The sequence below is a fragment of the Ascaphus truei genome, chromosome 5, assembly GCF_040206685.1.
Source record: "Ascaphus truei isolate aAscTru1 chromosome 5, aAscTru1.hap1, whole genome shotgun sequence".
Lineage (NCBI taxonomy): Eukaryota > Metazoa > Chordata > Amphibia > Anura > Ascaphidae > Ascaphus > Ascaphus truei.
The window spans coordinates 128,825,841-128,852,325 of record NC_134487.1 but is presented as its reverse complement, the minus strand read 5'-3'; the positions used below and the strand labels follow the sequence as shown (position 1 = coordinate 128,852,325).

The 26,485-nt window shown below is 44.1% G+C and overlaps 3 protein-coding genes across 12 annotated transcripts in view; 2 read left to right on the top strand and 1 right to left on the bottom strand.

Annotated features, from left to right (window-relative positions):
- The window catches only part of CDC25C (cell division cycle 25C), a 29,814-nt gene extending 29,151 nt beyond the window's left edge, over positions 1-663 (bottom strand). For 2 of the 3 annotated variants that reach the window (XM_075600740.1, XM_075600738.1), the window contains exon 1: positions 310-662. The gene's annotated coding sequence lies outside the window, so the exon portion shown is untranslated. Of the gene's footprint in view, positions 1-309 lie in introns of all 3 variants that reach the window. The other variant, XM_075600741.1, reaches the window with a different exon arrangement.
- A 215-nt stretch (positions 664-878) lies between these two features.
- On the top strand, positions 879-16,420 carry LOC142495356 (oocyte-specific histone RNA stem-loop-binding protein 2-like). 5 transcript variants are annotated; one of them, XM_075600734.1, is made up of 8 exons: positions 879-1,005; positions 3,813-3,935; positions 5,807-5,890; positions 6,122-6,244; positions 6,376-6,501; positions 7,659-7,796; positions 13,118-13,220; positions 13,663-16,419. In XM_075600734.1, the coding sequence occupies exons 1-8, from the start codon at positions 998-1,000 to the stop codon at positions 13,777-13,779; spliced, it is 822 nt and encodes a 273-aa protein (XP_075456849.1). In that variant the 5' UTR covers positions 879-997; the 3' UTR covers positions 13,780-16,419. The 5 variants fall into 5 exon arrangements, with proteins under 5 accessions (XP_075456849.1, XP_075456850.1, XP_075456848.1 ...); XM_075600735.1 differs by lacking the exon at positions 879-1,005 and adding an exon at positions 1,018-1,044 and having other exon boundaries at positions 13,663-16,420; XM_075600733.1 differs by lacking the exon at positions 879-1,005 and adding an exon at positions 1,056-1,220.
- Positions 16,421-17,407: 987 nt separating this feature from the next.
- Positions 17,408-26,262, top strand: FAM53C (family with sequence similarity 53 member C). 4 transcript variants are annotated; one of them, XM_075600731.1, is made up of 5 exons: positions 17,408-17,518; positions 18,744-18,946; positions 21,923-21,980; positions 24,284-25,041; positions 25,131-26,262. In XM_075600731.1, exons 2-5 carry the CDS (start codon positions 18,869-18,871, stop codon positions 25,359-25,361), a joined length of 1,125 nt encoding a protein of 374 aa, XP_075456846.1. In that variant the 5' UTR covers positions 17,408-17,518; positions 18,744-18,868; the 3' UTR covers positions 25,362-26,262. The 4 variants fall into 4 exon arrangements, with proteins under 4 accessions (XP_075456846.1, XP_075456843.1, XP_075456845.1 ...); XM_075600728.1 differs by lacking the exon at positions 17,408-17,518 and adding an exon at positions 17,580-17,680; XM_075600730.1 differs by lacking the exon at positions 17,408-17,518 and adding an exon at positions 17,585-17,676.
- The last annotated feature ends 223 nt before the right edge of the window (positions 26,263-26,485 follow it).

Sequence of the window (26,485 nt, the reverse complement as noted above, 5' to 3'; positions counted from 1 at the left end):
ACACAACTATTGCACATTGTATTGATAAAAGCAAACAGCGTTTTCTCACTATAGGTCTAAATAATGAGTTGATAATTCCACTGGCAAATCAAAAGGTTTAAATAGACCGATTAGAGCCTTATAAATTATACTATACGGATCACACACACACACACAAAATCAGCATTGGCTCATTACTGTTGGATAAGGGTTATAATATTAATTGCATTTACTTACTGTAAGTTTAAGAACGAAAAGTTATCATTGATAAAAAAATTATGTTAACATAATAATAATCTGATGATAAATAACATTGCAGTATTTGCTCACATCTGGGTTGTGTCCTCTCCTCACCCCGGGAGGTGCCTCTCCCTCTCCATGGCCACTTAAACCGGGGCATTCATCTGTGTAGTTACAGGTCAGTACAGGTCAGTACAGGTCAGTACAGGTCAGTACAGGTCAGTACATGCCCCCCCCCCGGCCCTGCGCTGCCTCTCTCCAGTCTGTCGCTCTCCCTCTCCTCTATCCCCCGCCTCCTGTGTCACGATCAGAACCCGGCGCCGCTGTTAAAAGTAAATAGAGCAGGAAGCGGAGAGACGGACACACGGGGATTGGAATCTTCCGCCCTTGCGATCAACCAATCACAGATCACGCTGTGGCACGCAGGACGTGCTCGGGCCAAAACCCTGCGACCCACCAATGAGAGGCGGGACCTAGAAACCGGCCTCTCGAGGTAGTCTCAAGAGTTGCCAGTTTTAAAACTACCTCTTTGCTGATTGGCTACGGCGTATGCAGGCAAGCCTGTTATTGGTTACTACTGAGCGTAATGGAGAGCGCGCCATGTGATTGGTTGCTGTGTACGCAGCTGCCATGACGATCGTCTCCTGACTTGACCACGCCTCTTCTACGGCAATATTTACATTCCAATTGATTATACATGCAAGCCACGCCCCCACGCCGGCGGGACATTTAAAGGGCAAAGGGCGGCGCGCGGCTCAGATCAGCTGTTTCCTGAGCCATGCAGCGGTAATAGGGGCGGGGCCACGATGGGATAGCAGTAGCCTGGTTAGAAAACGCTCTGGGTAGAGCGTGTTATTTATACGTATGTAGCAGTGTTCCGGAAACTGTTTATAATGAACGGTTAGGAGAGAAATCGGGGAGATGCCTTAATTTTCCCTTTAGTTTGCACAGATGAATTCAAGACGTCTTCCTAATTTCCAGGAGCAAATGTTTAATACATTGTATTTATAATCATTATATTATTAATACTAAGGGAGGTTGTTGGAACTGTGTATGTATATGTGTGCGTGTGTGTATATATCTATATTTTTGTGTGTCCATAGTACAAGTACATTGCGGTCTTCAAATCAAAAAAGATTTATTAATACAAAGATTGGTATTTTGGTTTGTTGGCAAACCTTTATCAAGATCTTGACAAAGGTTTCCCTGCAGACTGAAATGTCTATCTTTTATTGATCTTTTTTGACTTGAAGACCACTGGCGTGCCACTGTGTACTTGTACTTTGGATTGCTGACGGCTTGAGTGCACTTACACTTGGTGGGTGTGTATGTATATGTGTGTCAGGTTGAGTTTAGGCTGTCCCCCTGATAAATGATTGTACGTGTGAAGCAATGTGTGCTAGTAAAGGGGTTCAAGTTTAACACCTTTACATTTAATACTGTGTATTTTCTGTAGCTATATCTCTCGTGAGTGCTGCCTTAGGCCGTGCCTATAGTGCCGTCGATGGCGACACGATGGGTGACGTCACCTGTCGCCATCAGCGAAAGTTATATTTCGCCCGGCGTCGCGTGTTTCCGGCAATTTGATTGGTTCAAAGGCCATCATGTGACGCGACAGCCCTTGAAAAATCAAATTTTGCCGGCTACCAGTTTTCGCGACGTCGCTTTGTCGCCGTCGTGCGCACTATAAGCGCACGCGGCGGCGGCAATGAATTTGTTTTCGGCCGACGTCGCCAGCATTATAAGCACAGCCTAAGGCCGCATCCATACTCCCCGCAACCGTGCAACGCCAACAAAAGGTCGTACCTTTATGAGGCAGGCCATAGAGCGCGCGACGGCGCTCGCAATTTGAGGAGACAAATCATTTTGATTTGGTCGAGCGACGGCTGGGTCATGTGTGCGGTTCAGCCAATGACAGTGAACCGCTCACGTGACGTCACACCTCCCCGTTGCTGTGGATCACAAGCCACAAATCGCTCGGCTGAAAGGCGCACGCGACGCCATGCATGCTGTCTCGTGACTACTATACCCACGGCCTAAAAGTCCTGCTGTGGTGCTGCATGATGTAAGCTACATTGCGCAAGGGGGGGTCTCTAAGAGCAACTCCAAAAATATAACCGCTGCTTCATTTTCAAACTTAAATGGGAGACATTTGATATGAGGTCAGGAACACCTGTGAAATACCAGAATTCCTTGATGTCTTCCTTCCTTTTGGCTTCTAAATCACGATTGCTGCCTCTGAAGTGGGTGGTGCCAACATTGGGATTTTTCAGGTCCTGGCTAGTTTGGAGAGGGTTATCCTCACCTGGTCTTGGAATGGGTGTGGTCGGTGGCTGATTTCCCATTAGGGCCGGGCCTAGCGTGGCAAAATTGAGGCGGCAAAAATGTCCGCTCCTGTATACAGATGCTGCACTCTCTGTCCTATCGGGCTTGATGGGAAGCCACTTACCTGTGGCAGTCGCCTCCTTGCTGCACCCTCCTTCGCCTTCCAAATGGCAGCATCCAATGACGCCGCCAATGTGACATCACGCGGCTTCTCCTTGCCATGGCAACGCGACCCCGTGCGACGTCCGCTGCAATTTTGGAAGGAGAGCGGCAGCAATGAGGCGGCGGCCACAGACAAGTGCCTAGGGGCGGCGGATCTTGAAATCTGCCGATGGGTCTTGTCTCCATAAATACCTCACAATTTGTTTTCCCTCTGTGCAGAGTAAATTAGTACTTAAGTATTAGGTGATACCTTTTTTTTATTTGGACTAACAATTGATATTCTCAGACCAGCTTTTCAGACTTCTCTCTCTTCCTCAAGTTAGCAATACTGTATTACAAAGATTCCATGAGCTTAACACATGTAAAAAAAATAATCAACTAGCCATTATTTCTACTTATTTTCTCCTCCATAGACATTTAAAATGGCGGCTGGGGGAAAAGCCTCTGGAAGGGTCCTACACAGGTTTATAACTTTTTGGAGTCAGGTGAACACTGGGAGGTCCCCCAGAGCTGTGCCGCATTATTCGCTCCAGGGACCCCCAGATTCCCGAGATGCATATCGGGGTAGTTGGCCGTGTTCAAGCTCCCTTTGGGGCAATTAAAATGTCATTCACAGCTTGCAGGTTCCACAGGCAAATTCTAAGTCATTGCCTCATCTGTCGTGGCTTCCTCTTGGATGCTGATTAAATGTCCAGGGAGACCAACGGTAACCACTTTAAGTAACTAACAGGGGAACCCATCGCTAAAAACGTGCTTAAGCTCCAGAGGACCTACTGGTTCAAATGCTGTTATAATAAAAAAGGTTCATTTAGCAGGATTGCTGCTTGAAACAGTGGGTAGATTTAAAATTTACAGGTTCCGCTTAAAAAAAAAAAAAGCAAATAATTTGCCTAGGTGTATCAAGAATATTGTTGCTACAAACAATGCTAGCACTAAAACAGCAACATTTCTCTAGCCATTGGGTACAGACACCCTCGGCACTCAGAGTTAATTGTGTGCAGCACTCCTATTGGGTTAGGTTACCTAGTGCTGGGTTTTAGGGTTGATTGAGGGTTATAATGGGTCGTACTCAGTCTTTGTTTTTTGTTTTTTCTCCATGTGGCAAGGCTGGATAGATGTGTTCCACCTGTGACTGGCCCCCAGGCAGAACTGTGCGGGATGCCACACACTCTGCTTCCTGAGCCCTGGATGCTGATAAACAGCAGCACTGCCATAGAGGACTTATTTGGGTAAGATTTCTTGTGCTAAGTTATGATGCTTTGTAAAAAAAAAAAAAAAAAAAAAGTGTGCTTCATTACAGAAGACCAGCGTTTGTCTAAACCTATTGGCAAAGCTTATTACATAGCCTTCAACAAAGGAGGGCGCAGTATCAACCAGAGGAGACAGACCAGAGAACACACAATAGTGTAGCACAGCTCACTCGGTGGTCAAATCCATTCATCTGTAGTAAAAGCTACTCGCATGTTCCTTAAAATAAAATGGCAATTAACCCTGCCCCAACTCCCCCCCACAACTAAGGATGATCAGGTCAAAAGAAAACGCCATATGGGACACTGAGGAGGATGGGACACCCCCCACCCCCCCTCCCCACCCCCCCTCCCCACCCCCCCTCCCCACCCCCCCTCCCCACCCCCCCTCCCCACCCCCCCTCCCCACTCCCCCTCCCCACTCCCCCTCCCCACTCCCCCTCCCCACTCCCCCTCCCCACTCCCCCTCCCCACTCCCCCTCCCACCTTCTCTATTTCTGTTTCCTTCCCCCCCCCCCCCCTCGCGTGCCCCTACGGCCCGAGAAGAATGGCCGGGGGCATGTTGAGACTGTGTAAAAGAAAAAAAAATCCTGTATTAGGCTAAGATATACCTGTCACAATGTATACTGTATCAATGCCTAATAAAAAAAATTGAAACAAAATAAAATGGCAAAATCCATAATCTGGCAACGTCAACAGGAGTATTTCTGGGAGGTGCAGTATTCAGCCGACTAGGGGACAACAGGGGAAATACAATCGTGCAGATGGTAGGTGCGAAAATAATTTTATAGAGAAAAATCAATAAGGTCGTAGTAGATCAGTATCACATCCCACCGCCTCCGAACTACTACACACACGTGCGTCCCACGTCACTGCTTGTATCCTGGATGTGCAGGAGATGGGTAACTCAAAAGCTAATTACATGTTATATTTGAAGGATATATATTTTTTCTTTTTAAAGATAAAAGCATTACATTTAGTTTAAAAAATGATTAGTGGTTTGTTGGCACTATGTATGGTCACTCCATTACTGACCCCTACCCACACAGGGCAACTTGTTTCATCTGGGTTTCCTCTTCGTGTGTAGTCTAAAATATTACTTTTGCTTTATCGGTTTCCTTATAACAAGCCATATTTATGGAAGACTGGTTGGTAAAGGCATCACCATAATTGTTGGCACAAAAGTTCTCTTAACTGTCAGCAAGGACTCGAATATATTGCAGAATCAGTCCCTCTTACGCTCCTTCACACCAGTTACCCCATATCAACATCTCTCAAGACTTAAAGAGAATTCCGATCCTCTTACATTCGATCCATGCCACTTGAGGCTCACCCTATGAGAGAGACCTCTTAATTGCGTGGATGTGGAAAGAGCTATGTAACTGCTTTTATGATTCCCTATGTTTCTGCTGGTTTAAGGTTGTTTTAAAAACATGCTGAGATATAGATGGGGCTGATTTCCTCTGGCTGCTTCCTTTTCTCTCACTGTGTTCAACAAGAGTTTGCACAGCCCCTCTCTCAAACAGGCCTCGAAATGCCATTTGTAATTTCCAAAGAAACAAAATCAGCGAAACGTTTGCTTTTAGTGAGTTTGCTATGTGACGCTAATTATTGTGAAATGATTTAGCAGTTTTATTTTTTGGGGGGTGAATTTGGCTGTCTATGTGGAATTGAACCCTTAAAGATTTCCAGATAGTTGCAGACAAGTGTTCTTGCCACCAATTCTGGGCTGTATAATTGCTGCAGCCTCATTGCTGTCCATTAATTTTATACCCATGTTGCACAGAGCTGCTTGGTGCTGAATCTCTCAAAGTAGCAATGCTATCTTCACATGCCTGATCTCTGTCCCCCAGTGTGAACGGCAGATCCCGTTTTCTTAGTGCTCCTGGTTTACTGTCGGAGGAAAATTGCTATCCAGGGACACCAGAAACTACAAGGTACTTGATGTGTGCAGGAGTGTAGTTTGGTGACTTGGACAGTCTGACTGTTGATGGGACACTAGTGCGATGTGTATGCAGGTGCTTCACCTAAGTAGCTTATCTTTCAAGTAACTTTGAAGCAACCATCCAAGTGGTTTGTTTGATGTATTACATATACATAGAGCATTTGATCGCATATCACTTATAATATATAAATATTGAATGTGTTGATAAATGGGATATTGTTAGATTTTGCAGGTCCATGCTCCCTGAGCCTCTCTCACCCACTGAGCTGTACTGTGGCGTGGAAGCTGTCAGTGTTGGTGTTGACACAGAATTGGACCTGTTGGAGGCAGACAAGTTAGACTGCAGGTTTCCTACATGTTGTTCGTCTTTGGGATAAGGGCACATACAATACTGTATTTAGATTGTGTGCTTTTAAGTGTCTGAGATCTAGTCTCTCCAAGCAGTTATAATTCTATATCATTTGTTTTCTCTCACAGTCCCTTTGCGTCACCAGATTCTGCCAAATATGAGATGGATGAACCCACCTTGCAGAGGAGACAGAAGCAAATAGACTATGGCAAGAACACCATTGGTTATCTGCGTTATCTACAAAAGGTCCCAAAGTGAGGCATCTTATCTGCACCTTACCGCTTCCCATGTGAAAGTGAGGCTGTATTGTCATGCAGCTCTCAGTGTATGTAGCGCTGTACAGAAGGCTGTAATGAGCACAATTATTCCTTGTACCAAAGTACAGCAAAACATTTTTAGTTTACTCACAGAAAACAGAAGAGCAGTAACTGGGCACTGACCCTAATGTCCGTTCCTTCAATGTCATGTCCTGAGACATGATGCTCATAAAGCCGCGTTACTGTAACCTTCTTTCTTTTAGACGTGACATTATATTTGGTGGCTGTACCTTTCTCCTTTAGAACAGACTAGTTTGTTCCTTTCATGCGGAGTCACTCCGTATACACACGCGTGTGCACTGCCAGCTTTCCTACCTCTTTGAAAGGACCGGTTTGCCTAAATGATTATCACGTGATTTCTTGAATCAAATTGTGAGAAAAAAAAGTTGTGTAACGTTAGGATTGTTCTGTTCTTCACAAAATGGAAATGCTGTACATTTAATCACAAGGTTTATTTATAAAATGTTTTAACAGGAAGTAATACATTGAGTTAACTCTCGTTTTCAAATATGTCCTGGGCACAGTTTTGATATTACGTGGTTACATTAAATGAACAGAGCTCATACAGTAAATACCCAGACATTTTATGGACAGATAGCGTTGGAAGATTGGGTGCAGGGGATAAGTGCTGGTGAGTTTCAGATTGAAATAGACCAGCTTTACCTTTAGCGAACATCAGCGAACAGGTTGGCCTTCAGTACTAGAGTATCCTGACCCTGCTCGAGTAACGGCATTTTATTCCATGCTTTTTCTCTTCGTTCCATCCAAATGCAATCTCCCCTTGCACACTCGGCGATGTATATCTTCTGATTCTCTGTGAATTAATGTATTTATTGGAGGTTGACATATCTGCAGAGATTTGGGGGGTTCCTGAACAAAAACATTTATTTTTATTTTTTATTGGAAATGTGCTGATATTGATCAGTGAGACTTCCTTAGTCTGAGATGCTGATGCTAAAAATAGTCTGACTCCAAGTCCTTGAGTTGACAGATCAGTAAATATTTGACTGGTCTGTTGTCCAGAGCATGTGGGGAAAGGGTGTTGGGTCTGAGGCACATTTACAGGGGGGAAATATGTATTGATCTCTGCACAGAGCTCAGAGGAAGCCAGGAATTCACCCTCGCAGCCCCAACAAGTACAAGAAATACAGTCGGCGCTCTTGGGACATGCAGATCAAACTTTGGAGGCGCGCTCTGCATGCTTGGGATCCCCAATTAGAGCTCTCATTTCAGTAAGTATCCTGTGCAGCTTCAGTTCCATAACCATTTAATTACTTCTTATTTTTTTTTCCTTTGGAAAGCTTACTCTAAAACTGGCATTGATGACATAAGTCCATTTAAATGTTTCATGACGTCTCTCTGATGTACGGTATGTTGTCTGTCCATTAAGCTTCTAAAGGATCTGCTTGAACATGCAAGTGAGCACATTTAGATCTCTTTATAAATGTGGTGTAGGCTGATGCTCTTTAAGAGTCCCACATAGCAGGTAAAAACTTATCAGTGTAATTTGCTTCCTTAGAAAGACGTTAAACACCTATCATGGAACAATGTTACTTACTTGCATAATGCTTAAAAAAAAATGTTTTTTTTCCATTTTCCCTAGTTCTGCTGAATTTAAGCATGATCTGTTTGACTAATGTTGGTGTCATAATTCTATTATAAAAAGTAGAATAATGGTATCCCTTCCAAGGACTACCAGTCATTCCCAAAGACATATATATAAAAATGGTTAAAATCCTCCAAAGATTTTGTTTGAGAGGGTCCTCTAGAGCTGAGCCACAGTTTTCCATTCTGTGAATCACCGTTCCATACCCTGCAACATTTAACCTTTGGGGCTTAAAACACACAAACGCTGTTGAATAGGTACAGATACTAAAACATGTAGTGTACCTGTTAACTAGGTGCAGTTTGAGGCTATGTGGTTCATGATGCCAACCGGTTTAGTTACTGGTATTTATGCCGGTGCATTTAAGCAGCCGTCGGATAGGAAGTTGCAATTTCTTCCCCCTCACCCAATGACGTTACAGCTTCCTATGGACCTGCCAGACGTGGTGCCTACTTTGACTTCCCGGAATGGGAGGCAAACAATAGCGATTAACCGGCAAGTATTTTGGGAACCGGGTTTACCCAGAGTGAAAATAGTGCAGTTCACAGGTTGCGTTCTTAAAGCAAGTGGGAGGGGGAGAGTGGAACCAAGCTGGTAGCATTGCTGAGCACGCTCATGCTTGGAGAGCGCTTCAAGCATGAGTGCTGGGTGTCCTGGCATTTACTCTCACACACGTGGGGGGGTCAGGAGGGGATAGCGGGTAGTTGAGCACGCTAGAAAGTCATTTTTTTTTTTTGTTAATATAAGTGCTGAGCGCGGGTGAGCGTCTGTGCCCACGCACAAGCAGGGACTTGCATATATCTATATATGTATGTAACCGCGGCAAGCGTCGCCCGCTCAGCGCTAGCGGGGACTCAGCCTTAAGTTGAAGAGAAATACCAGGGTCTTGGTGCCAATTATAAAGGCGCATTGTCCCCAATGTACAGTACCTTATTTTGAAAGTGAATGCAGGTGCTGTTTAAACCAGTTTATCAGCCTTATTTTTTTTTCTTCCTATTTTTGTTGTTGTTAATTCGTACTTACAAAAGGCCCAAAAACTACAGTACAAAAATGTATGCAGCCGGTGCTTCAAGGGTTAATTGTATCCCTATAACATATATGATTTTCCGCTAGCACCACTCCAATGAATGAGTATGCAGTACTGTATAGTTAAGCATCCCTTGCCAGGGATAAGGGACTAGTACCTAGTGCTCACTAGCACATATCTATAAGTACAAATATTGTCCCATATAAACCTGACATCAAACGTAAGGAAACAGGAATAACTCGCTGTATGGTTCCGTAGTCCTTCAGTGTGGTCCAGGTCGCGGGTTCCAAACGGTGTGCTGATCCGCCCAGCAAGATGAGCAAACAAAAATGAAGAGGCAGTGCACTGCCCGAAACGCGTAGGTGCGTTGTATTGCTGCTTTCCTAGGGGTCAGTTATGATCCATTTATTGAATAAATAATTTTTATTTTTTATCTGTGAGCCTCCTCCTGTTTTTTGGCAGTGCGCTGCCTCTTCTCCATTTTTGTTTGCCAAAAACTACAGTAGTCTCCACATGGCAACTCCTGTTTGTCCTCACTTTCTCCTCCACCAGGCAGAACAGAGCTCTGTTCCAACCAGACCACAAACAAGCTTGAACTTTGTAAAAACTTTTTAACTGAGACGCTCACTTAAATACATTTTGGAAAAAAATTAAAAGATGGTGAGCAGAGAAACTAGAGGTGAAAACGCATCCTATTCAGTAATGTGAAGAAATCCTTAAAAATATATATTTAAAAAAATCTAGACTCTAACCATTCAAGGAAAAAGTGGAAGCTTGAGAATTGCAACCAAAGGTGGACACAGCTGTGCCAAGGTTTGCCCAAAGAATCCTGCCAGTAGACTATGCAGCCTACCTTAGGGGTTATCGATTTTGCTATTGTGGAGGAGGCCCTGGAGAAGGGATTTAAAGATACCAGATGGAGCACTCTGAGCTAAAACTGGCAGCGGATTTTGTAGTGGAAGCCTCGCTTGGGTCAGTTAAACTAGCAGCAAGGCCAATGGCACTAACCGTTGCAGCCACAAGAGTGCTTTGGCTATGATCCTGGCAGGCATATTCATCCTCCAAAGAATAATCCAGGTTCAATTCATTTTCAGGGACATCATCTGTTTGGCAGGAGGCTAGATTCCATCTGTGAGATGGTTGCCGGAAGCAAGTCTGTTCCTACCACAGGAAAGAAAAGGATTTGATTCCCCAACTTAAAGTATGAATGTGAGGGCTAACAGCCAAGGCATGAGTGCCTATAGGCCTTGGAGGGGATACTCGAGCAGCCTCCTGGACCGGAAGCAAGAGCTCTTTCGTGGACCAAGAGGACGTGGACACCCGTATAGAGCAACTGGGAAGTTGACCATTATTGCCGCAGTAGGCCAGGGAGACTGGCTCGTATCAGTAGATCTAAAGGATGCCTACTTTCATTAACACAGAAGGTATCTGAGATTTACAGTAGGGGTAGCTCACTATCAATTCAGAGCTCTGCTCTTTGGTCTCTACTTCACCGAGAACATTCACAAAGGTGTTGGCGCTAATCGCCAAAATTAAGTGGAATACAAATATTCCACTACCTCGACTATATTTTAAAATGGGCCAGATAGCATATAAGAATGTTCCAACTGAACTTCTTGCACCAATGGCACAGACCGGTGCAAACATAGATCAATGGATCTCCTTACCGCAAGATGCAAGAGAATCATTCATTAAAATGGTGGGAATGCGACAGGAACCTAGAAGCCGGGTCCTCTACAAGATAGGGTCTGGCTCATACTTATGACTGATGCAAGTGGCACAGGCCAGGGTGCCAAACTCAAGACAGAGTTCAAGGGAAATGGCCTATCAGAAGTCACAAAACATCAGCAAACATTTTAGTTGAATGATAAAGGAGGTGATCAAGCACTTCTCACGACAGTTGCGATGGTGCAGCTTCTATCCAGTCAGACAACCATACGACGGTGACATAAGGAGACCAGAAGGGACAAAGAGCCCATAGTCCAAGAATTACTCCCGATTCTCACCTGGGTAGAAATAATCTAACCGACCTTAGAGCGATTAATATCGCAGGAAAAAGGAACCTAGGGACAGACTTCTTCTGTCGCAAGACTCTAGATCCAGGAGTGTCCCTATCGAGCATGATTTTGAACCAACTAGTCATGAGATGGGGGAGACCAGACATTGATCTCATGGCAACATCAGGAATTACAAAGTTTCTGCTCCACTGTTTCACCCAGAGGCCTCAAAGGTAGACGTCTCCTTTCCATGGAAATTCTGGCTTGCATGTGTTCCCACCTATTCCTCTGATACCAAGGGTTCTAAAGAAAATCAGACAGGACAAGGCAGAGTTGGTGGCAACACACAGCCTGGTTCCCACAAGTACTACCACTTTTGGTAGACAAACCATGACAGGCTGCCGGTGTTTCGAGGCCTCTTATCCCAGGGTCCTGTGCAGCATCCCAGTCAAGGGGCTTGGGCATGGAGGTTGAGTGGGAGCTGCTCAGATAAAGAAGGTTGTCACACAAGCTTAACGGCGGCAAGGAAGAAACCTACTTCTACAGTATATTGTATAATCTAGCAGCGATCCCATCTGTGGTGTGAATGCCAAGGCATAAACTTGTTGGAAGCACCTACTCCTTCGACTCTGGAGTTTTTGTAAGATGGTCTTGAGCTTGGGCTCAGCACTAGCTCACTAAAGGTTCAGGTGTCCGCATTATCGGCACTACTAGGAAAACACTTGGCTGCCATAGATCTCATAAGTAGTTTCTTCAAAACTTTGAACAGAATCAAACCACAATAGATGGACCCAGTTCCTGCTTGGGATGTACCGTTGGTATTCTGGGCTCTAACAGATGCCCCCTTTGAACCACTTTGTGAAGCTTCAGACATGGACCCAATGTTAAAAACAGTCCTGTTGATAGGAATGATGTCCGCGTGCAGGATTGGTGAATTACAAGCCTTATCCATGAAGGCACCTTTCCTTAACTTCCAGCAAGACAAGGTAGTCTTAAGGCCAGTTCAGCTTTTCTTGCCCAAGGTCGTTTCAAAAAGCCATCTCAACTAAGAGTTACTACGTTCATTTTGCCCAAAACTGGGCTACACATTTTGGATGTAGTGGGGTGCTTTCCAGAACAGAAGGATTTAAGAAGTCAGATAGGCTTTTCGTACTCTCAAAGGAAACAAGAAAAGGGCAAGTGGCCTCTTGTCTACTATGTCACTAGATTGCAGTTACACTCAGGAAGGCCTATACTATTCAAAAGATTGCAGCCCCAGAGCTGGTAAAGCCCATTCTACAAGTCATGCCTCTCCCCCCCCCCCCCCCCCCTGCAGGATTGTACAGGGTGGCTGTATGGACAGCAGATGACTCATGCTTTGGCAGAAAGGTCCTGCAGTCAGTTGTCGCCACTTAAGATCTTTTAAGTGTGAGGAGTGGGGTATTTTATTCTAGGACCCACCCCTTTTATTTCAGTACTGCTTTTGCAAGTCCCATTGGTGACCACTGCTGTGGGGAATATAAAGAATTGATAGCCAACTTACTGTAATTTTCTTTTCCTGTAGAGTCCATCCATGGCAATGCTCACTAATTACCTCCCAAAAGTTATATCTATATTAATGTGTTTAGTTACATATTTCAGATGTTGTACTTAAGACTACCTGGGGGGGGACTATTTATGGTCCTCCCACAGGTAGAAATTTCTGTTTGATCTTGGCTGAAGGGTGGAACTTAACTCATTAGTGTGCACTGCAATGGATGGACTCCAGGGGGAAAAAAATGACAGTAAATTAGGAATCAACTTTCTCCCGGGCTCATACTGCTACTAAAATCCAATGCTCCACTTGCTACGGAGAATATATTAACCCAGAAAGGAGTCTAATATACATTTTTATGCACTTTAGCAGGTGGCTACTTCAACTATATATTTCTATTTTTTTTCCAGGAAACAAATGGAGAATAATCCAAAACAAACACTGTTTGAGACATGGATAGAGGGCATGGAGCCATTGGAGGGTCTGATGGTTAATGATTTAATTAATCTACAGGTACTACTGGGTGCCTTTTGACAATGGGTCACAGTAATTTATCAGGATGGGGCCTACAGCTGAAAGTACAGCTGTTCTATATAGAACTGCTGCAAGATTCAATTATGGGACTCTGCCATCGGAGTCAGTAAACTTTGCAGTTTCTGGAAGACCGAACTGGAACATTTCTAGTTTTCTAAGAACTGACAATATTGGCAGGAGTGTAAGGGGAGGTTATTGGGCCAGAGGGGGATGTTTGCATCCAACGCAGTGGAAAAACGGCAAAGCTTCCTGACAAACATTTGGTTGCTCTGAAAAGCGCAGTTATTTGGAAATATGCATCCTCTGGCCTGTTACATACAGAGTATCCTCATTTTTATCATGGATATGTTCCAAGGGAAAGGGTTATTGATTTGTAATTTTGAGTTGTTTGATTTGGTCTTCTATAACTTCTTTTCCTCAGATCCCAGGCCTGCATAATGTGAGCTACACGCAAGAACCAGGCCAGAATGCCATCAACTGGTTGCAGTTCTTTGGCCACACAGATGGCTGTAGATATCCACACTGGATGGGGCTGTAAATTGCTATAGCTATATGCTGTTCTCAAGGATCCAATCAACAGGCATGAAGAGGTTTCTGGAAACATCATGGGTGCATCCAGCACCTTGAGGCTGACTCTGCAGTCAGCACTTTGTATCCCTTTATTTACATGTTGATCCAGAGACGCCATGTAAAAGAAAGCTCTGCAACTTCAAGAGCACAGTGAGAATCGTAGGCATCTAGTCTACATATCTATTATTCTGCTGTATTAAGCTTAGTTTGCAATAACTTTTCAATGTTTCACCAAACTGTGGCAACACTGGTGTATCATCTCCTCTGCCACCATTCTTGGCTGTAGCTTAAAGAACTGTCATGAGGCTATAAATGACTCTCACCAGACATAGTGTGCTGACTGTATGTTGTACTTGAAATATTCTCTGCCCTCTGTCCCTCCTTTATATTATAGCCAATTCCTATTTTTAAGAAGGTTTGAGTTTTTTTGAGCAGTAGCTATGCTTTATGCAATTAAGCTAAAGCAAGTTAAACTATTGTCACTACCAGAGAATGGAAACAGAATGCCATACAATAACAAGTCAGCAGGGGGCACACATTGCTAATACATTTATTTTTGCTTTTTTTCCCCCCGTCTGCTTAACAAGGGACCTACATAGTTCCTTCCTGCTGCTTATTGTGGAAATAAACTATTCCCCTAACGAAAAACTTCTGGTTCCCCAACTAGTTTAGCCTATCAATTCATAAACGCAAATGAAAGACCAAGATTACATTGTCACGCAACTGATTCAAATAATTCACTAGTCGCCAAGTGATCAGGAAAATTATTACATTTAAGCTACTAGTGTCTAGGCCGCATTTGCAAGAAAACTTTGAATGCCTAAACACAATGCTTTGCTGCAGCCATTAGCAGATGCAAACCTCACAAAGGGGGTAGTGCTGGAGACATGTGGTGGCTGAATTCCTCCTTAGAAGTGAGCCTTGGAGAAGGGCTAGCAGAACACACGGCCTCCATAACTATGTAGAAGGGGAGGAGGCTGATTCCAACTTGAACTGAAACGTGCAGCTTTGCTAAAGAAAAGGGACATTGTGCTTGGGAGTCTTTATCTGAAGTCTGGTTAGAAATGTATTCCAGTATGCTCCTAATAGAAGATTTCTATCACGTTAGCTAGTGTGGGAGAACAGACTTCCATCGAACAACTTTGTTTCATGTTTATCATAGCAGATGGTACATATAATACATGCAAAACTTTTTTTTTTAAATAAAGTTAATATGGAGTTGCTCTGTCATTGTGCTTGTTCTAACTGGCAGACGTTTCTTTGTGTTGATTAGTTTAACCTTGCTCTCTAGAGCAACATTTGCTATCATCCTTTTATTTGTATGCTGCTAACATAATCTGCAGCGCAGTACAATGGTGGAGGACTAGAACATTGTATTACGAGTCCATATTTGAATAAAAATTGAGACTAGAAAGGAGGTCCCTATGACCCTATCACAAGGCTCTTACAGATCACTTTGCAGATCAGTGAGGACTTTTCACACACATAAGAATGTGTATTTCGTATTTCATTTTTGTGGCAAATGTACAAAATATTTGCTTAGCTTATTGTATCTTCACCCCAGAGGTGGTATGATCACGGCTGCATTGTAACTTGGTAAGCAGTCGTTCCGTCGTGCAAGCATTGAAAATGAAGGAGCAACTGCATGTCTATGGTGCTGATTGGAATAAGGATTTTACAGCCTAATCTTATCTTAAGCATCTCTTAACTCTACTACCTGAAGGGCCTATATTGTGTACAGTACATTACCTAGCTAGTTAACCTTTAATAGTTCCTCAGCAAGTTGTAGAGGAGAAGGCAGAAAAATAACACTGGTACAGATGAGTAATTTCATTTTTGTGTGGCTTGTTAGCACAGGCTGTGGGCCATGATCTTTTATACATGCTCCATGTGAAATCGACTTAAGCTTGCATCTTCATTGAAATGCTTACTGATAACTTTTCCACTTAGATCATTTTTTATTTGGGTGGGACTTAGAGGACGTAGGGAAAAGGTGGAAACTTGTGTCTATAGTAATTGCTGCTTCTGGATTTCACAAAGCCTGTATTGGGGGCAGGGGCAGGCCTGTTTAACTACACTCTGTTAGCAGCCTGGTACTGGCAAGCCTCCCTGGGAACATGTCCAAGTCTCCACACCCTGTAACCTGACAAATTCCTTAGAAACAATATTGTGTTGTCTCTCCACCTGCCCCTCCACCTTCGCAAATTTCAGTATGCTGTAGTGTTTTTGTAAAGTGGAAAAGCTGAAACCCTTTAACTGTCTTAGAAGCTATTGATTATTCCAAAATATTCATTATGAAAATTAGATGTTTTGTTATAAAATATGTTGTGTGCCTCTGATTGCAAAAACTTGTCTCACAACTAGCTAGAGTGCATGTGTCAAGGAAATTGTTTTTTTCTCAAAACGGTGTTTTTACACTAATCCACTACATGTACTGCACATGTTTGTGTTATTTTTGGTTTGTGTGTATCAAAATCCTCGTTTGTAAGGCTTATTTGCATCCTTTTATACCATCTGTCTTCTAACATTGTGTATACGATTGTTTGTTAATGCCTTCTCTCACAATAAACTGAAGTGAGAGATGGGACCCAAATATGTTTTCATAAAGTTGCTGGTGAGTTAAATTACCCAATCTCCTCCAGTGTCAGAAGTGACTATAATAAATGAGACCTTCCTAGTACTGAAGGGGTTAAGATTAATGTTGGAAAAAAACAACTCTTTGTTTCCCCACACCAGCCCTACTCTGAGCCCTACCCTGCTCCTCTAAGCCTCAACTGAAGCAGATCTGAGCCCATGGTGCCTGGGGGTTTGTCGTCTTGTTTCTAGCAGTCATTTATTTAGCAGGCAGTGCAAAGGTGTGACAATCCCATAGAAACCCCTCCATTGCAGGACTATCGCCCTGACTGCTCCAAGATGTATATACTCTTACCCCGTTAACCATATATGATTTAAATTGTCAAAACAAAAATCACTCTAATGGAACAAGTTTTTTTATTTTTTATACCTGGGTGATGCCTTTAATGTTTCTGCAAATAAATGTACAAGGGAATCTGTGGCACATTACCCAATGTGATTACTGGGGCACTAAGGCCCAACAGCAGTACTAATAGAGAGTAAAAACAAAGCACGCCAGGGCTGCAGTTGAACACATGCCTTTACTGGCTCAGGCTGCAGCTGGAACCTGGGGGATGGGAGCCAGGGGGCAGGGGCCCGGTCTGCATTACTCAGATGCGAGGGTTTGGGATGCACAGCACACCCACAAGTTACTAAAGTGCAGGCAAAACACAGCAGCCGGGATAGCTTAATGCTTGGGAGAACTACACTTCCCAGCATGCCTTGCTTTCACATGGAGTAGCCCTGGGAGGCAGGGGTGCGTGTGTGGCCTGTGCAGCGATCTGCCGGGCGCCGCTCGTACCGTAGCCGATTATACACGTAAGGACGCGTTATAAAAATGGGACTAGGGGCGCTCCGCGTTTGCAACACCGCTTACTAAGCGACTGTTTCACAAAGCAGAATGTACAAGCCCAGCCGACTCCCCCGTCTATGGCGCACTATGGTTTATTCCGCACTGGGGACAGGGTGGCCCATTGAGCTGGCGGGGGGATGTGCCCGGCTACGGTTGTTGTCCGCGTCCCTGCCGTCACTCGCACTTTCCTTACCAAGAGCACACAAACGTAATGGGAGAATATTCGCAGCTTTTGCCGCGGGTGAGCGGGTTTGGGGGGCTGTGCGTCCCCGTCCAGAAGATGCCAGACTTGCAGAGTCCCCCCCGCGCGAGTCGTTCGGTCCGGGCGGTATTTAAAGACGCTTCAGGGCCGCTGGTGGCTCAGAGCTGCTCTGGGTTCCTGGGAGGGTCGTTGCTGAGGCAGGTAACGGTAGTGCAGGTGGGGGCGGCGGGGAGAAGGTGAAAGGAATGGGGGGGATGGAGAAGGAGGCCTCGGTAGCCGGGTCTGTCAGGATGCGGCCCCGGGGTAGGCGCTGGCAGGGCCATCTCCTGAGGAGGAGGGAGATAAACAAGCCTTTAACTCTTCATGCTCCAGAGCAAGAGCTGCAGTCACGGGGGGGGGGGGGGGGGGGGCTGTCACCGCTGCCCTCAGCACAGCATCCTATTCATTCACAGGGAGGCGATGTCACTGGGTAGACAGGGCTGCTCTGCATTGGGTTGGAGGGGATGGGGATATTCTCTGCCCCAATCCTCATTCAAGCACCACATCCCCATGTCAGGATACCAGGGCATCAATCTATCCAGTACCTGTCTCTGCAGTCAGGATGAATGAGACCCTCCAGGGTGCACAGTATATGTGCTGGTAATGTTTACTAGGCACCATTCATAAAACGGGCTGATGTTTTCCATTCAGCCATTTCAGATTTGAGGGAGGGAGGTAAAAAACAGAATCCAAAACTCAAGTGTGAGGTCAATGAGGCTGCCAATTTAAGACAATTAATACAAACCAGATATTCATTTTCTTGTTGCATGTGTGTGTATTGGCATATTACAGCATGGGTATCATGACCCGACAAAGTGTAGTTGATGACATGGGCTATGTGTCAGCAGCAGGGCAGTAAGGATAGTGAGGGATGAATTGAAGCATTAACATGCCAACTTGGATGTTGATGGTAATCAGGAGCAAATAGTGCCTTTTGATGCAGAATTGACTCTTAATCCTTTGGGCCTTTCTGGATGAAGGCCCCAGGCTGCTTACTGTTGTATGCACTATGTCACCCTATAGAAAACTACAGGATATAACCGCCTTGCACCTTGGAGACCAAGTCGGTGCTGTCAGATGGCAGTGGTTGGCTTCAGATGTTGTTTTAGATGTGGTATGAGGCCTTGCGTACACACACAGCCTTGGTTTGCAGCTCCTGCAGAACAGGGTTTGGGTAATGCTTCCTGCAGGGCTCTGACTGACTTCATGTATTTGTTTAATGCAGGATGGAGTGATGGGGTCAAACTGAGTTTTCACTTGGGTCAGGCCCAGTAAAGACTGGCACTGAAAGAGTCATCATGCCCTATACCTGTTGCTGAGAAGACAAACGGAAAGCTAGACCTGACCACCATGATCTCCATGATCACAGAGCAATTGCAAAAACAGAGTCTGGAGGAGCTGAAATGCAAATCTTTCAGTATAAGCCTGGTAAGACATGCCATGTGTGTTCCTCACCTTCATTCCTTGCTTTGACTTTACCCCTCTGCGACTTCTGGCAGCATATGTTGGTAAAAGGTGCCATAATAATAATGGTTAATTTTATAAATGGGCCACAAACCCCGAACTTGGACACTCGTCATTGAAAATAGCAATGTAATATCAATATTAAAACCACCACGCACCCCGGGTTTCGACCCGATGGCTCCAAATTGTATATTCTAATATTTGACAATGTTTTAGAGGCTGGACTGAAGTTCTGGACCCGTTAGTACTTTGTACAGAGCTCACTGAAATTGATGGGAAGGGGTGACCTTTAGACTAACTAGCCAAAGTGGAAGAGGGCGATTTAGTCTTGTACAGGCCTCTTCTCCATTTGTACTAGTTTCCACAGTTTATATCACATAGATTAACACCCCCCCCCCCATCATCCCATCCCATAGAAGCCTATATAAATTGAACGTGTGTGTGTGTGTGTGTGTGTGTGTGTTAAAAATAACGATTTTCTTAATCTCTAGCATCTGAGGCTACCATGGTAACCTTGAGATTGCGTTGGGCTCTGTCGAAAGCTACTTTAACTTCTGGACATGTAATATTTCAAGCCTTATCGCCTGAACCGAGCAGCAGATAAAAAAAAAAAGTTAGGTCAATAAGTGTTATTAAAGTAAGTTTAAAGAAAATGGCAGGCGGTGTGGCCTGCTGCTTTATGGCAGTGCTCCCGAAATGCTGTCCTCATGAACCGCCAATATTCAAATAAATAATTAGGTAGCTAGTAAACTATATGGTGCATATTTAGCAAATGGGGCTAACTAAAATACATCTATAATAATATAATATATTTGTAGACGGCTGCCACAGAAAAATCTCCAAAAAGTTATGACCAGCTACATACAGCGTGAAAGGCAGGTTCCCTCTGTTGCCCATCTGCTATATAATATCCCAAAACCAAATCCAATCGTAAAATATGAAAAATAAAATACAGTATGTGGTTGCCGTAATCCAAATAAATACTCTTGTTTATAACGGGCTCGTGGTGTGCATAACCTGACATCGGGAGAGAACACCGTCCGACATCACCCCTAATGTGTTTCGAGGGCTAAACCCAGTGCCTCACTGGAGACCTTGTTTGTAGATGATATATTGTAGATGAGCACATACAGCCCCCGCCTATTATGCTCAACAGGCCGTTTTCAGATTTGATCAAATTAACAGTTGATGAAATATTAACCTAGATCTAATTACTTAGGTAAGCATTACCCTGAACACCTGTTTCTCGACAACTGAACTTGGAAGCCCTCTCCTGAAGGTCCAGCTCCCCCTATATGCATTTGAAGTGACCTCCATGTGATGCTCTTTAAAGCAGATTACCTGCTTCTTATTTTATTCCTAGCTGGCTTTCTTATTTTTAAAGGCCCAAAGCCTGTATTAGTGTCTGCAGGGCAACTCCTGCTGCTGCTCTTCCTTTCTTCACTCCACCAGGCAGCACATAGCCGTTTTCCATTCAGATTACAAAGGGTTACAGAAGAAAATGTCTTGTTTTAATATTATCAGATAACGTTCTTTGAGTTCTACTAATGCAACTAAGCGAGGGGTTTAGCAGCCCAATTAATTCAGGTTTTTGGTCATTTGTAAGAAATAAAATCGTGTGCATTTTTATTTATTTATTTTTTAAATCCGTGACCTAGAGGTGAAAGACACCCTGCTGTGAAGAAATAGATATATGTATAGTTACCACAACCAGTTAGATGACAGAGGGACAGCACACAGCAAGTTGTAGTTAAAAAAAGATTTGTGTTAGGAATACAGGGCACCGCTACCTGTATTGGTTAGGTAGCAGTGCCTTGTATTCCTAATAGAAATCATTTTGAACTGCAACTTGCTGAGAGAGAGATTATTTTTTTTATTTTTTGTAAATCCATGAAAGGAAAGTGCAGGCCACATATCCAGGAGGACATGTGGAGTTGGTCCCAAGAAGAGCTAAAATGGTATACAAGTTGTCTTAACATGATCCTAACACATACTTGTTCCTAGAAAAGCAGGGAAGTACTGTATGATGAAGACTGTCAGAAACCCAAAGGGTACAGTAAACCTATGCAGGTGTGTAAATGAAATACCTGTATAAAAGAGGCATATACTGTATTATCAATGTCTCTGAAGCAGTCACAAGGCAGGAATTGCCTTGTGGTGTAAAGGAATTCAGGAAAGCTTGGGATAGGCCGAAGGAGACGCAAACCATATATGAAGTAAGATGAGAGATTTCTACTGTAAGGAAGGAAATGGGAAAGCTGGTTGGGTCATATGGGTTCTGCTGTCTGGAAATTTCTTTGTGGTGGAAGACTAATGTGCCTCCATGAAATCCTTTGGCAACAGATTAACCAGCTCTGCTTTAATCAGGGGTTCAGCTTCTTTACCTTGTTCTAACCACACATTATACAGTATAAGGTTTGGGGGTAAAAAGTGACAAACCCTCCACGTACACTGTACGGTGGAGGGTTTTGTCACAATTTTACCCACCATATCTTATTAAATGTTTTGTTGAAACTTATCCCAGCTTCACATTGCAAATCCAGTATAATCGGCCTCACACTGATGTGACTCAAAAGGTTAAAACGGCTGTGTGTGAGTAGATTTAGTGGCTATGCACTTCTTTAACCCAGGCTGTGCTGAAAAGCTGTGTAATGCAGCAGGAATAAATTTATAGGGGTCCATGTGAAAATTGATTTGAAGCAAAAGGTGACATGGTGTGCTCATTTGCATGTAACTTCCCAGAATCCCTGCCTGCAGTAGAAGCACTGTATGCTAAGAAATAATGGGGAAGAGACAGGATTGCAGACCTGTCTTGAGACCTGTGAATCTGCTCCCAAGTGATATTTTTATTTGCTGTACCTTGTTCCATAAAGGTGTATCAACTGACTAGTGAAATCTGTGATAACCCCTGACGACGTGTAATTTTGTTTTTCCTCTCAGCCATTGCCTGATCACCCAGACCCTGAGGGGTGCAGCAGCCCTTACCACTTTGTGTCAGGTAAATGAATACCTCTTTGTTGAACAGAAAACATGAGGAATGCGTGCTGTGTAGGAAGCCTACATATTATATTGTTTGTCTGCATCACAGGACAGCCACATTATTGTCCTAAAAAGATGTTTCATGAACATGAAAGATGCAGCCACATCAATTCTTACCAAGTGTAATTACGTGTTCCACGGTGTACATCTTAATCTGTGCTGAATGCTGACCTGGAATTATTACTGGAAATAGTGTCGGACTACAAACCCATCACTCCCCCTGACCTATGGCTATGCCAAAAGAGCGAGAGCCACGCTTGGAAGTACTTAAAAGCTGATGGCTGTGGTTCACATATCAGTAGGGGTGAATCTCGCAGATTCATTTCAAAGGTGCTCGGCTGAACTTTAAACCCCCATCTCTAACATTAAATCATTTGTATGGTAAAATAAAATAAAATAAATCATCTTTTCTTTCAAGCTTGGCTGTTTAACATTTCTACTTCTAGAGCATTCTGGAGTGGACTGCAAATTAGTGTGTGTGTATACATAGCACTCCAATGAAGCACAATAGGGTAGGTGCATGTCCCATTATATATATATATTTTTACTCACCATAACTTAACTCAGTATTATGGTTTAGCCTATCACATAGCCTCTCTTGCATTCCCAGTAAAATCAACCCCACACTGATGAGACCCATCAAGGTCGAAACAGCTGTCTGTGGGTGGTTTTCTGGGTATGCACCTTTACCCTGGCTGTGCTCAAAGCTGTGACCATGCAGCAAGCTTAAGCCTATAGGGAACCATGTTAAAAATGGTTATTGAGGCAAAAAGTGACACTGTGTGCTCATTTGCATGTCATTTCCCAGAATCCCTTGCTGCAGTGGAAGTGCTGTATGCTGTGTGATAATGGGGAAAGGTGGGGTTGCAGACCTGCCTAAGACATGCAGATGAGCATACAGCTATATTTGCATATATATATATATATATATTCACTTTAGTTTGTGCAGTGTCCGGACTTGACTGTCAGTGGCATGTTTCTGTCCGGTTAGGGGAAGCTAGTACTGTAGCTGTCTCACTCGTGCTCATTAGTGCATGAGTTTAAACCTTGCTCTCAAACTCGCATAGGCTGGTGTCAGTGATGGTGTCAATAATAGTGGCTGCATCTGTGTTTTGGCAAATACCCTTGTTAGGAAATTTGATGCTTTGCTATAAATAAAAAGAACCTTCCCTTCATGTTTTGTTTTTATTAAAGCAAAGCTGGAGCTGCACACACTTTTTATAGTTTTAATTCTCTATCACTGCAGAATACAACTAGTTCACCCTTCGTATATTAACACCTACTTTAAATGGACAGTTCCATATACAGTAGCAGGCGAAAAAAATGTAACTGGCTCCTTAGAAAGATTTAAGTACCCATAAAGTGAAAATGTTACTTGTACATGTTTTTATTTTTTATTTTTAAAGTGTCTTGCAGAATCGATTTATCTTATCAAAGGGCTATCTATTGTTTAGTTGGGTATTGGTTATCGGCTTTGTTTTGCTATGCATGGAATAATTAGTTACTAAAGATGAACAAATAAAAAGTAGATATTAACAGTGTGCCTATAGATGCAAGAAGCCACAAACGGTTGTATTGTAAATATTTTTCTCACATCTATTCAACATATTACTGTTAGCTTACTTGGGTCTTATATGGGTCTGTCCCTTATAAAGCTTCTGACATTGCATGCTTCTCCCTGCAGCTTTGTATGTGATCTTAACTTGTATTCCTGTAAGGGTGGTGGTTGAGCTATTGCTTCATGATTTGAATTCTTCACTATTGGGATAAAGTGATCTTTAAAGTAGTGTTGGATGAACAGCAGTCTGAAGGGGACATTTTGTAACCCTCCCATCTGAACATAATCGTAAGACATGTCCTATTTGCAGCTTCTGTTAGCTATTCTTCCTTTGGAAAAAATAGAACTTAATTTAACCTCCAATACGTGAAATATTCCTCTCGTTGTTTTTTTGTTTTGTTTTTTCTCATATTTGTGTTGCCTGTCTTACATTACCGCCTTAAGGGATCAACTGGCTGAATGTATTAACAATTGCTTGTGCTCTGTGGTTGGGCATCTTGCAGAGGCAGACACCAGGGTCTTCAGTTGTAATTATTGAGGTTGTCCCAATGTTAGCTTGTCATTCCCTGTAAAGAGAGTAAGCTGGAGACTTTGTAGTACATGGTCATGCTCAGGCTTGCTGTATTTTCAAATGCTTACATTCAAGGGGATACTCAACTTGTGAAGCTGCTTTAACAAGGTTGTCCTGGTTTCTACTTTTGCAGAAGATCGCTCCTGGGGCCTACTTAGTCACTGTCCAAGGATTGAACTCGAAGACGGAATTCGACTTGGTTGCCATCACCACTCCAGCCTGAGCCTCCACTTTCCTGTCTTCAGCAGGGAGAGCTCACCCCACCGCAGAAGTCCTTCCCACGCACCAGAGGCAGGGAACTCTGCTGCTCCTCCAGCACCCCCTACCAAGAGACACTGCCGTTCCCTGTCAGTGCCAGAGGACTTATCACGCTGGCGGCCTGTTTGGCGGCCCAGTGGCTCTAAAGTTTGGACTCCAGTCAAGAGGAGATGTAACAGTGGTGGGGTAGGAGCGGTGCTGGGATTGCAGACTCAAAGCCCATCCCAAGGGGTCTCCAGTCTCAGGTTCAAAAATGACCCCAGTGCCTCTATACGCTGCATCCAAGCCAACAGCCCTCCCTTCTTCAGCCTGGCCTTGTGCCGAGAGTCACCGGGCCCGTGCACCCTTTCCCCTACCAGTGTATTCTGGGAAAACACAGAAGGGCCGAGCTGCTTCCCTTTGCAGCGTCGTTTTTCACTGTCACCTGTACTCATCAAGGACGCGGGACGCTTCCTCCCTTCGGCCAGCAGCTCTCCACCTTCCACGCCGGAACTGGTCCGGCGGCAGCAGTGTCTCCCCCGCAGCCAATCCCAGCCCTGCGACCTTGATACCAGGAAGTGTGGAATCAAGCGGCGGCATGAGGAGGACACACGATGGCATCGTCCCTCTCTGGACTTCTACAAGATGAACCAGGTAAAGCACAGGGTGGGAAAGAGGCTTGTGTGGCAAATGCTGTGCGCATGCTGCGAGTTCCCTTTTCAAACATATTTTTGTTTTGGCAGAACGCTGGTGCTATGTGTTTCTTGGACAACTCAGATGAAGGCAGCTCGTCATCTCCCTTTCTGGCCTGTCACAGGGAGTCTCCTTGCACCTCTGGAAGTCCTGTCACCACCTGCACGCTGGCACTTAGCGAAGAGGAGATAGGCAGGAGAGATCACGCTTCGTGCTCCCAGGCAATGCTCTTCCAGCAAGACTTCGCGGACCTGGATTTAAATCTAATTGAAGAGAATTAGCACTCAGGGAACACCAATCTTTAAACGAGACTGATAGTAAGGAGGATGTCTACGAGCGAGTCTGGGTGCCTGTTGCTGGCCATTGCAAAGGGACCTGCACCAAGAACATTCCACAAACCTTCTGACCTTCATGACAGAGAGGAATTGTGTGGGGGGGAGGAGGGAAAAGGGAGCTAAATGTTTCATTCTTTTTTCTTTTTGGAGAAGCCTGGGGCTGTCATCAGGGCCCCCTCTACACTTCTCCTTTCCCAGCACTGCAGCTGGAGTTGGGACCTCCCCTTACTGAGTTACAAAACTTTACACAAAGGGTGCTGTGGGATTGCTTTATTTTTATATTGATGGCTTTTGGAAGGATGTTGCTGATCTGCCCTGGGAGGGGGGGGGTCACAAGCAAAAGTTTGCGTGCGATTAAATCTTCTCGTTTTAGATAATGTGACTATTGAAAATATGTAAACCCACAAGGTGGCAAAGTCCTGGTTCTGCACAAAGGTTTGAAACCTTATTTTCAAATGAATGCCCCAAGACAGATGAGTTTAGCGCCTCAGCAGGGGGACCCATACCGATGTGTTTTATAATAAACACTTTTTGTTTTTGTTTTCCAGTTAAACTGAAGAAGGCTGACCACAGAACAAAAATGTTTCCGTTGTAGGTATTTTATTTCAATGAATATATTGCCTATGGCGAATATTCTGGAGGCAGTGTTTAATTTGATCATTGAAAAATGCTAGCCAGTTTAAAGGGGGCTTCCATGTCACCCTGATCCCATCTCTTGTCTGCACTGCCACCAGTCCTCTGCATAGTGGGTATGGTTTGTCCTTCTTACCTCCAAAAGGTTTGTATTCCTCAACCCTGTACATCCCATGACTTGTAAACCCATACACTCCCTTCTACACAAACTGTGTGTGTGTGTGTGTGTGTCTCATTATTAACCTCTGTGCTGCTCGCGGGGCCACTGAGAGCAGCATGTTACAGACCACTCTGGCACCAGGTTAAAAGCGACCTACTCTATTATTTAACATTTAAAGCCTCAGAATACCATGAAAGTATATAGGAACCATGCAAACATTTATTCTGCAGTAAAATGATCACGATATCTTCCCTTTATCCCAGGATTAAGAGCCCTT